This window comes from Hypanus sabinus, chromosome 5 (genome assembly GCF_030144855.1).
Source record: "Hypanus sabinus isolate sHypSab1 chromosome 5, sHypSab1.hap1, whole genome shotgun sequence".
Lineage (NCBI taxonomy): Eukaryota > Metazoa > Chordata > Chondrichthyes > Myliobatiformes > Dasyatidae > Hypanus > Hypanus sabinus.
Genome location: NC_082710.1, coordinates 15,314,666 through 15,326,729, shown reverse-complemented (window position 1 = coordinate 15,326,729; position 12,064 = coordinate 15,314,666). Strand labels below are relative to the sequence as shown.

Genomic DNA, 12,064 nt, shown 5'->3' with positions numbered 1-12,064 from the left:
AAAGGAAGAGGGAAGTGATGCAGAGACCAGAGATAGTGGAGAAAAGAGTACGAGTGGAGTGCATAAAAGTAAAAAGCAAAAATCGCATAGGTCACTAGATTCTAAAAGGACAACGAGTATAAGGGCACTTTATCTAAATGCCCGTAGTATTAGAAACAAGGTTAATGAATTTATGGCACAGATTAGTACCAAGGCATATGATTTAGTGGTCATTACAGAAACCTGGTTGCAAGATGGAGATGACTGGGAATTAAATATCCAAGGGTATCAGGCAATACAAAAAGATAGGCAGGAAGGCAAAGTAGTTGGGGTGGCGCTCTTAATTAAGGATGAGATCAAGGCAATTGTGAGAGATAATATAAGATCTACAGAGCAGAATGTTGAGTCCATCTGAGTAGAGATTAAGAATAGTAAAGGGAAAAAAAATCACTGGCAGGAGTTGTCTATAGGCCATCTAATAAAAATATTGCAGTGGCAGAGGCGATTAATAAGAAATAATTGAGATTTGTAAGAACAGAACAGCAGTTGTCATGGGGGATTTTAACTTCTACAAAGATTGAGTGAATCAGGTTGGTGAAGGAAGTCTTGAGGAGGACTTCATAGAATACATCCGTGATGGCTTTCTTGAGCAGCATGTTAGTGAACCTACAAGGGAAAATGCTATATTAGATCTAGTCCTGTGCAATGAGACAGGTAAGATTAACAATGTTGTAGTCCAAGATCCTCCTAGAAAGAGTAATCATAGTATGATTGAATTTCGCATACATATGGAGGATGAAATAATTAGATCTAAAACTAGTGTGTTAAGTTTGAACAAGGGAAACTACAACAGGTTAAGGGAGGAGTTGGCTAATGTGGATTGGGAACACCGGCTATTTGGTAGGACAGTTGAGGAACAGTGGAATACTTTCAAAGAAATTTTTCACTGTGTTCAACAAAAGTATATTCCAGTCAAAAGTAAGGACAGTAAGTGTGAGGGAGAGCTAGCCTTGGATAACTAAGGAAATAAAAGATAGTATCAAATTAAAAGCTCATGGGTACAAAGTTGCAAAGAGTAGCAGGAGATTGGAGAATTGGGAAAACTTTAAAAAGCCACAAAGAACAACTAAATGAGAAATAAGGAAAGGGAAGATAGAGTATGGAAGTATATTAGCACAAAATATAAAAACCAATAGCAAAAGCTTTTGTAAATATGTAAAGCAGAAGGGGATGGCTAAAGTCAATGTAGGTCCCTTGGAAGACGATAAGGGGAAATTGATATTGGGTGATAAGGAAATGGCTGAGGCATTAAATGACTATTTTGTGTCCGTCTTCACAGTGGAGGACATGTCTAACATGCCAAAGAATGATTTTATCGACAAAATGGTAGGAGAGGACCTCGATAAAATCACTGTTACTAAAGAGGTAGTGATGAGCAAACTAGAGGGCCTTAAGGTAGATAAGTCCCCTGGTCCTGATAAGATGCATCCCAGGGTGCTGAGGGAACTGGCGGAGATTATAGCAGACGCTTTGGTAATCATTTACTAAAATTCTCTAGACTCTGGGCAGGTCATGGTGGATTGGAAGACAGCAAATGTCATGCCACTTTTTAAAAAAGGATGCAGACTAGAAACAGACAACTATAGGCCAGTTAGCTTAACATCTGTAGTCGGGAAAATGCTTGAAGCTGTCATTAAGGAAAAAATAGCAGAACATTTAGAAAGGTGTGGTTCCATTAGACAGACGCAGCATGGATTCAGAAAGGGCAGGTCCTGTTTGACAAACTTACTGGAGTTCTTTGAGGACATAATGAGTGCAGTGGATAGAGGGAACAGGTGGATGTCAAATGCTTGGATTTCCAGAAGGCATTCAATAAGGTGCCGCACAAGAAAATTATAAATAAGAAATGGATGCATGGATTCGGAGGAAGTGTATTGGCATGGATAGTGGTTTCTTTAACCAATAGAAGGCAGAGAGTTGGTATAAATGGGTGTTTCTCTGGTTGGCAGTCAGTGGTGAGTGGGGTGCCACAGGGGTCAGTGCTGGGCCCACAGCCATTTACCATTTACATTGATGATTTCGAAGAGGGGACTGAGTGTAGCGTAGCAAAATTTTCTGCTGACACTAAAGTGAGTGGAAAAGAAAATTGAACAGAGGATGTGGAGTCTGCAGAGGGATATAGATAGGTTAAGTGAGTGGGCCAAGGTTTGGCAAATGGATTACAACGTTGGTAAATGTGAGATCATCCACTTTGGAAGGAATAATAGAACAGCAGATTATTATTTAAATGGTGAAAGATTGCAGCATGCTGTTGTGCTGAGGGACATCTCTGGAATTCCAAAGAATGAGAGGGGATCTTATAGAAACATAGAACATTTTGAAAGGGATAGATAAGATAGTAGGTATATTGTTTCCATTGGTAGATGAGACTAGAACTAGAGGACATTGTCTCAAGATTCAGGGGAGAAGATTTAGGAATGGAGATGAGGAGAAACTGTTTTTCCTAGAGAGTGGTGAATCTGTGGAATTCTCTGCCCAGGGAAGCAGTTGAGGCTTCTTCACTAAATATACTTAAGATACAGTTAGATAGATTTTTACATAGTAAGGGAATTAAGGGTTATGGGGAAAAGGCAGGTAGATGGAGCTGAGTTTATGGACAGACCAACCATGACCTTATTGAATGGCGGGGCAGGCTCGATGGGCAGGATGGCCAACTCCTGCTCCTACTCCATATGTTCTTATGTAATTCAGAGATCAAATCCAATCCCATCCAAATCCAAATGAGTTTGTATATCCTCACATAAACATGTGGCTTTCTTCCCACATTCCAAAGATGCAATGGTTAATAGGTTAATTGGTCATTGCAAATTGTCCATGAAAGAGGAAACCTTTTGAATGTTAAAATGCTGAGAGAGTAGATGTGGAAAGGATGTTTCCCATGGTGGGAGAGTCTAGGACAAGAGGGCTCAGCCTCAGGATAGAGGGGCGCCCTTTCAAATCAGAGATGTGGAGAAATTTCTTTAGCCAAAGGGTGGAGAATTTGTGGAATTTGTTGCCACATGCAGCTGTGGAGGTCAGGTCATTGGGTGTATTTAGAAACTTAGAAACATAGAAAACCTACAGCACAATGCAGGCCCTTCGGCCAACAATGCTGTGCCGAGTATGTACTTACTTCAAAAATTACCTAAGGTTACCCATAGCCCTCTATTTTTCTAAGCTCCATGTACCTATCCAGGAGTCTCCTAAAAGACCCTATCGTATCCACCTCCGCCACTGTCACCGGCAGCCCATTCCACGCACTCATCACTCTCTGAGTAAAAAACTTACCCCGACATCTCCTCTGTACCTACTTTCAAGCACGTTAAAACTATGCCATCTTGTATTAGCCATTTCAACCCTGGGAAAAAGCCTCTGACTATCCACATGATCAACGCCTCTCATCATCTTATACACCTCTATCAGGTCACCTCTCATCCTCCATCGCTCCAAGGAAAAAAGGCCGAGTTCATTCAACCTGTTCTCATAAGGCATGCCCCCCCAATCCAGGCAACATCCTTGTAAATCTTTCTGTACCGTTTCTATAGTTTCCACACCCTTCTTGTAGTGAGGAGACCAGAAGTGAGCACAATACTCCAAGTGGGGCCTGAGCAGGATCCTCTCAGCTCCTAAACTGAATACCACGAATGATGAAGGCCAATACACCGTATGCCTTCTTAACCACAGAGAACAACCTGCACAGCAGCTTTGAGCGTCCTATGGACTCAGACCCCAAGATCCCTCTGATCCACCACACTGCCAAGAGTCTTGACATTAATACTATATTCTGCCATCATATTTGAACTACCAAAATGAACCACCTCACACTTAGCTGGGTTGAACTCCATCTGCCACTCCCCAGCCCAGTTTTGCATCCTATCAAAACAGCCCTCCAACACTATCCACAACACCCCTAATCTTTGTGTCATCAGCAAATTTACTAACCTATCCCTCCACTTTCTCATCCAGGTGATTTATAAAAATCACAAAGTGTAGGGGTCCCAGAACAGATCTCTGATGCACACCATTGGTCACCAGCCTCCGTGCAGAATATGACCTGTCTAGAACCACTCTTTGCTTTCTCTGAACAAGTCAATTCTGGATCCACAAAGCAAGGTCCCCTTGGATCCCCTGCCTCCTTACTTTCTCAATAAGCCTTGCATGGGGTACATTATCAAATGCCTTGCTGAAATCCATATACACTACATCTACTGCTCTTCCTTCATCAACACATTTAGTCACATCCTCAAAAAATTCAGACAGGCTTGTGAGGCACAATCTGCCTTTGACAAAGCCATGCTGATTATTCCTAATCATATTATATGTCTCCAAATGATCGTAAATTCTGCCTCTCAGGATCTTCTCCATCAATTTACCAACCACTGAAGTAAGACTCACTGGTCTATAATTTCCTGGGCTACTTCTACTCCTTTTCTTGAATAAGGGAACAACATCTGCAACTCTCTGATCCTCCAGAACCCTTTCCATCTCCATTGATGATGCAAAGATCATTGCCAGAAGGTCAGCAATCTCCTCCCTCGCCTCCCAATGTAGCCTGTGGTATATCGCATCCAGTCCCAGAGACTTATGCAACTTGATGCTTTCCAAAAACTCCGGCACATCCTCTTTCTTAACATCTCAGGAAGTACTCAGTAAGCTGAATAGTCTAAGAGTAGATAAATCTCCTGGACCAGATGGAATGCACCCTTGTATTCTGAAGGAAGTAGCTGTGGAGGTTGCGGAGGCATTAGCAATGATCTTTCAAAAGTCAATAGATTCTGGCATGGTTCCAGAGGACTGGAAGATTGCAAATGTCACTCCGCTATTTAAGAAGGGGGCAAGGAAGCAAAAAGGAAATTATAGACCTGTTAGCTTGACATCAGTGGTTGGGAAGTTGTTGGAGTTGATTGTGAAGGATGAGGTTACGGAGTACCTGGAGGCATATGACAAGATGGGCAGAACTCAGCATGGTTTCCTTAAAGGAAAATCCTGCTTGACAAACCTTTTGCAATTTTTTGAGGAAATTACATGTAGGCTAGACGAGGGAAATGCAGTGGATGTTGTGTATTTGGATTTTCAGAAGGCCTTTGACAAGGTGCCTCACATGAGGCTGCTAAACAAGATAACAGCCCATGGAATTACGGGAAAGTTACATAAATGGATAGAGCGTTGGCTGATTGGCAGGAAATAGAGTGGGAATAAAGGGATCCCATTCTGGTTGGCTGCCGGTTACCAGTGGTGTTCCACAGGGGTCCGTGTTGGGGCCGCTTCTTTTTTACGTTGTATAATCAACGACCTGGATTATGGAATAGATGGCTTTGTGTCTGAGTTTGCTGATGATACAAAGATAGGTGGAGGTAGTGGTGAGGAAACAGAGTCTGCGGAGAGATTTTGATAGATTGGGAGAATGGGCAAAGAAGTGGTAAATGAAATACAATGTCGGAAAGTGTACGGTCATGCACTTTGGTCGAAAAAATAAATGGGCAGACTATAAATGGGGAGAAAATTCAAAGTTCTGAGATGCAACGGGACTTGGGAGTCCTCGTGCAGGATACCCTTAAGGTTAACCTCCACGTTGAGTCGGTGGTGAAGAAGGCGAATGCAATGTTGGCATTCATTTCTAGAGGAATAGAGTATAGGAGCAGGGATGTGATGTTGAGGCTCTATAAGGCACTGGTAGGACCTCACATAAAGTACTGTGTGCGGTTTTGGGCTCCTTATTTAAGAAGGGATGTGCTGGTGTTGGAGAGGGTTCAGAGAAGATTCACTAGAATGATTCTGGGAATGAGAGGGTTAACATATGAGGAACATTTGACCGCTCTTGGACTGTACTCCTTGGAGTTTAGAAGAATGAGGGGGGACCTCAGAAACATTTCGAATGTTGAAAGGCATGGACAGAGTGGATGTGGCAAAGCTGTTTCCCATGGTGGGGGAGTCTAGTACGAGAGGACATGACTTGAGGATTGCAGGGTGCCCATTCAGAACAGAGATGTGAAGAAATTTTTTTAGCCAGAGGGTGGTGAATCTGCGGAATTTATTACCGTGGGCGGCACTAGAGGTCAAGTCATTGGGTGTATTTAAGGCAGAGATTGATAGGTAATCTGAGTAGCCAGGGCATCAAAGGTTATGGTGAGAAGGTGGGGGACTGGGATTAAATGGGAGAATGGATCAGCTCATGATCAAATGGCAGAGCAGACTCGATGGGCTGAATAGCCAACTTCTGCTCCTTTGTCTTATGGTCTATATGCTCAATCTTTTCAAACCACTGTAAGTCATCCTTACAATCGCCAAGATCCTCTTCCGTAGTGAATACTGAAGCAAAGTATTCATTATCTCTGCTATCTCTTCCAGTTCCATGCACACTTTTCCTCTGTCACACTTGATTGGTCCTATTCTCTCACGTCTTATGCTCTTGCTCTTCACATACTTGTAGAATGCCTTGGGGTTTTCTTTAATCCTGCTCACCAAGGCCTTCTCATGGCCCCTTCTGGCTCTCCTAATTTAATTCTTAAACTCCTTCCTGCTAGCCTTATAATCTTCTAGATCTCTATCATTACCTAATTTTTTTGAACCTTTTGTAAGCTTTTCTTTTCTTCTTGACTAGATTTTCAACAGCCTTTGTACAACACAGACCCTGTACGCTACCACCCTTTCCCATCTCATTGGAACATACCTATGCAGAACGCCACGCAAGTATCCCCTGAACATTTGCCACATTTCCTCCGTCCATTTCCCTGAGAACATCTGTTCCCAATTTATGCTTCCAAATTCCAGCCTGATAGCCTCATATTTCCCCTTACTCCGATTAAACGCTTTCATAACTTGTCTGTTCCTATCCCTCTCCAATGCTATGGTAAAGGAGATAGAATTATGATCACTATCTCCAAAATGCTTTCCCACTGACAGACCTGACACCTGACCAGGTTCATTTCCCAATACCAGATCAAGTACAGCCTCTCCTCTTTAAGGCTTATCTACATATTGTGTGAGGAAACTTTCCTGAATACACCTAACAAACTCCACCCCATCTAAACCCCTTGCTCTAGGGAAATGCCAATCAATATTTGGGAAATTAAAATCTCCCACCACAACAACACTGTTATTATTACACCTTTCCAGAATCTGTTTCCCATCTGCTCTTCGATGGCCCTGTTACTATTGGGTGGTCTATAAAAAAACACCCAGTAGAGTTATTGACCCCTCCCTATTCCTAACTTCCAACCACAGAGACTCAACAGACAATCCTTCCATGACACTAAAGGCAGAGGTTGATGGGTTCTTGATTGGACATGGCATCAAAAGTTTGTCAAGAAGCCCGGGATCTGGGGTTGAGGAGGAGATAGAAAAAAAGGGTCAACCATGACTAAATGGCGGAGCAGACCCGATGGGCCAGATAGCCTAATTCTGCTCCTGTGACTCATGGTCTTATGGACTAGGCTAGGGCTTAAAAAGTGGGTTTCTGGGTAGTGTGGCTCGTTAGGACTGAAGGGCCTGTTCCTCACTGTCTCTAAACAATTGGGCAGAGCAGGTCCGTTGGGTTGGTAGGGGCCTGTAATTGTGCAGTATCTCTAAATAAAGTAAATTTAAAAATCACAACATTTTTAAAGAGGCCTGTTTATCGAAAGCAAATTGTCCTTTCGAAATTGCCTTATCTAGAAATATCGACATTTCCAGGAGCCTGCAGATGGCATTGAGCGGACTGCTAGCACTTCACCCAGATACCCGTCAACTGAAATAATTCTGATAAAGTACAGTTGATGCCACAACACAAGCTCACCTTAATTCCTGTTGATGTCACTGCACTGATAGATTTAAAATCACAAACAATGAACGCCACTAAGTACGTGCTCATCCTTACACTCACATCGAAGTGATCTTCAAAAAGTCCGTCTGCTGTTGGCAAAGACTTAATCTGTAAAAAAATAAATAAATCACTAAAGGTGGTAAAATATATTTTTAAACAACATTTAATGCATTTGTAAAGCATCCATATACAAATTATACTCAATGGAAATGTTAGCTACCCAATTTGGAAGGCATAATAATAATAATAATAATCATACAGCATTCATATAGTATTATTCTACTGACCCCATAAGTGCACTGTTCTCTCTAAGCTGTGTAGATGTTGTGGCCACGTAGTAACTGAAATGCTCCCACACACATAGTCTTTGTTGCCCTGCAGCTGAATTTTCTTTTATCCAGTATGTTAATATAATTTTGAAATCTATATTAATATTATTGTGAAATATCCTGTCATTTGTTAGTGAATATAATCCATATTTTTTCTAAATAATAAATGTACCACACCCTTTACTTTGAAACATTTTAGAGCTTCAATGAATTTACATTGTCAGTGTTTCAAGTTATAACTTTGTTACAAATTGTAACAATTAACATAGAATCAAATAGTATTATGGATACAGATATGGATTTGTTGCCCCAAAAATATTACAACAATACTCTGATTTCAAATATGACATTTCTGAGAAATTTAAGACATTAAGGCAAGATATGTTGAACAACATGCTAAGAAATGAAGAATTTGAGGAAATGGCAATTCTTGTTAACATCATTGGAACATTTCAAATTTCTACCGCTGACTGCAATTCAGTCTTAAGCATTGAATCAAATGAAAATCCTGAAACAGACTAGGAATGAAAATTTAGATGATCTAATGAGGATTAAGACCTATTTTTCATCTGGATGTGAAATCAATCCATATAGTATTAACAGACAGTGGATGTGTAATAAAGACAGATAAGAAAAAAGTTTGCAAAATATGTGTAAAGGGGTTTTTTTCTTCTGTTTTCTTTGTTACTGTGTATGTAATCAAAAGGGCTTCTTGGTTTTAACTAGCAGGAATGCTAATTTACTGGTAACAAGAATGGTATTCCTTTGTAAACCAAATGGGGATTGATGTTCTTTCTTCTGAGTCTGTAAGCTTTTGTTGACGGGCTTTTGGGCAGATCGGCGCAAGGGGGTTGAGAGAGAGGACGCAATGCTGTAAGCTGGGCGAGGAACGGACCCCAAGTGGGGGTCCGAGGCCCGGAGGTACTCCGAGGAGGGGGGATGAAGCTAGAAGTGCTTGGTTGACCACTTTGGAGGGTCCTGAGCTGCGAGTCGAGGAGTTCGGAGGGGATCGAATGGTGGCCAGAAGACTTCAGTAATTAAGCTCCAACGGTTGTGCACAAAGTGGTTTGGACTTTGATAAGTTTGGCGCCTTTTCTTTATTTTTTCTCTTCATATATACTGTATCGTTATTAATCACTTAGTAATAGTAACCTTTATAAATTGTACTCATTTAATCACATATGGTGTACTGTCTGTTTTTGGGCGAGGCAGGGATATCACACAGCATCCACACCAGCTGATTACCCAGTTTGGCGGGGCCGAAGGCTGCTCCCCCTAGATGAGAACGAGCTGAGCGAGCCTGAGGCGACACAGGGGGTTACATTGTGCGGTGCTCGTCCGGGGTTGATTTCTGTGGAAGCTGTGTGATCACCCTCTTTAAACTGAGACTGCGGCGAAGAGCTGGTGTGCCTTTGTGGGTGTGCGATTGCTGGTTATCACTGCGTGTGTGTTGGGTGGGGTGGCTGCTGTTGGTAGCCTGGAGGTCGTTGTTCAAGTTCCGACTAGCGCTGACGAAATGGTGGTGGGACCATGGGTTGTCCGTACTGTTTGGAGATTGAGGAGTGACAGGTTGGGATGTTTCAACAGTGGTGAGCTCCGCCCGGTTGTTGGAATAACGACCAGCCCTAAAGGGGCGGAAGCGTGGGCGGAGCGGACCCCTCAGTTGTTGGGTGAGTGGCAGTGCTTGGCTGAGGGAAAGCGACAGGGACGGGTTGAAAGTTTGAGTAGGCGGGCTAGTGACTTTGTTAGAACTGTCGGGCGCAATTACCTCGAAATGACCGCTGCCAGTTCTGGGAACGTGTGGGAAAATGCGTGTGGTTTGACTGGAAGTCAAATGCCGCAGCTGGGGGGCTTATCATATCCGTGGCAGGAGATTGGTGGAAAGTTTTAGGGTATCCCGTTTGCCTAGGGGGGCAGATAAATTGCTTGTGGTGCCAAGGGGATCTGTCAAGGGGATCAGTTGTTCCGTTGATTCGAGAGGTGTCGGGAAACTTAGAGGAGGCCCAGTGGGGGAACAGCTTGGGGTCTCTGGGGGAGCACGTTCCCAGCAATGTACCAACGAACTCCCTAAAGATACAGACTCTATTCCTGAAGGTTTAGAGGGGCCACGCGCATAGGTGTTGTTACGGATGGATGGAAGTCAAGTTAAAGCCATCCTCGGCACCGGAGCTCCGGTTAAGTTGCTGTACAGTTTGTTTTATAACCGTTATTGAAAGCATTTACCCTTGACGACATTGAGGGCACTGGAGATTCGGGATACCAGTGCCGGTGATTATCCAGACGACGGTTGTTGGTCAGTGAAAATGGAGTTCTTAGAGGCAAATGTGGAGGAGACTGAGGTTCGTGAATCGTTAATGCTGATGTGTCCGGACCCTGTTGAGACGGGCAGCGTTTCTGTTCTAGAGAGAACCAATATCTTGCTGGTGCGCTTGGGGGAATGCCCGGAGGAGGCGGGTGAGCGCTGTTTGGAGGCATTGTCGATGCACCCAGGGTTTCGAGCTGCTTGTGCGGACGTGTGTAGCAGCATTGGGCTGATACCGAATTCAAACAAGAGCCAGTGGTGGTACGGCCTGGGGGAAGTATCTGAGGGTGAGACCCTCTTAGTGGACGCTGCGAAATACCACGAGGGAGGGGAGTTGACTGCTGAAGACACCTCGGAGAGAGAGAGAGGTTGCGGCGACTGGCCCCTACAGCCGTGGAAGATGTAGGCAGCGTGTGTGTGGATTATATTGCATAGAAGAGGCGCACTGTCAGTGACCAGAATATGGCCCTGAGGGCCAGAGAGGCGATGGCCTGTCTGAGTGGTGCGATGTGGTTTAAGGTGCTGGATCTGAGGAGTGGATGTTGCCAGATCCCGATGAGTGGGGCCGACAAAGAGAAGACGGCCGTTATAAATTCCCTAGGAGTCTTCGGTTCTGAAAAGATGCCACAGGGCATATCTGGAGCCCTTGCAACCTTCCTGCGGGGCAGGTGGAAGACCATAGGGGCTGTGGAGGCGTTTGGAGTTTTGGTGTATGTGGATGATCTCTTGGTATTTGGATTTGCCTCAGGAGAATATGAAGTGAGGTCGTTGCAGAAGCAGCTGAGAACTACGGAGTTAAAGTGTTTTCTGGACAGGTGCCAGGGCTGGCGAAGGTTGCAGCTCATGAGTGACTGTCTCTACAGAATCAAGTTTGAAATGAAGACGGAGAGACTGGAGAAAGTGATCTGGAACCATTCGGAAGACTTACAAGTTGGAGAGAATGAAGAAAGTTGTCTGACTGAAGGTAATAGCAAACTGAGAACCCGGAGAGGGGAGTTTGCTGAGCTGAAGAAATTACAGACAAATCTCAGAAGAGAGAAGCGGAAGCTTGAAGGGAACCTGAAGATTACCATCAACAGTTCAAATGAAGTGCAAAACCTGAAAGTTGATCTGGAAGAAGTCATGAGGAAGAAAAAGCTGAAGAGAAGTGCAGTGAATACTGAACAGGAGGCTGAAGAGACTGCGGGAGCAGTGCAGGCCACGTGTTTCCGTTTGGAGAAGATCAAACAGCAGCTACCGATCACAGAAATGAGGAAGAATACAGATTCAATGGATGATGTGCTGGATGTGTGGTACATGCTGCCTTTTGCTGACTTTCCCTCGATTGAGGAAGAGACCTTTGGCCCTTCTCCCATTGAGTCAGGTGTAGTGGGGAGGGTTAGCTGTGTGCAGTGTGGGGCATGAGTGAGAGGTCGAGAGAGGAGTTGGTAGTGGGCCCAAGGTATCCCCAGTTGTGTCCGAGTCTGAAGGGTTTAGGTGAGGGGGTACGGAGGCCTCAGAAGGGTTAGGGAACTCCCAGATAGTTGGCCCAAGTAGCGCCTGAGGAACAGGGCGTGAGGGTTACTGTGTGGGGAGGAGATGTCACTGTTTGTGCTTGGGTTACGGTGTGTTGGC

The 12,064-nt window shown here is 44.0% G+C and overlaps 1 protein-coding gene across 2 annotated transcripts in view; it reads right to left on the bottom strand.

Annotated features, from left to right (window-relative positions):
* erap2 (endoplasmic reticulum aminopeptidase 2) overlaps positions 1-12,064 on the bottom strand; it is an 81,153-nt gene that overhangs the window by 47,872 nt on the left and 21,217 nt on the right. For both annotated transcript variants that reach the window (XM_059969442.1, XM_059969443.1), the window contains exon 4: positions 7,793-7,927. In XM_059969442.1, the coding sequence (XP_059825425.1) occupies positions 7,793-7,927 (135 nt within the window). The remainder of the gene's footprint in view (positions 1-7,792; positions 7,928-12,064) is intronic.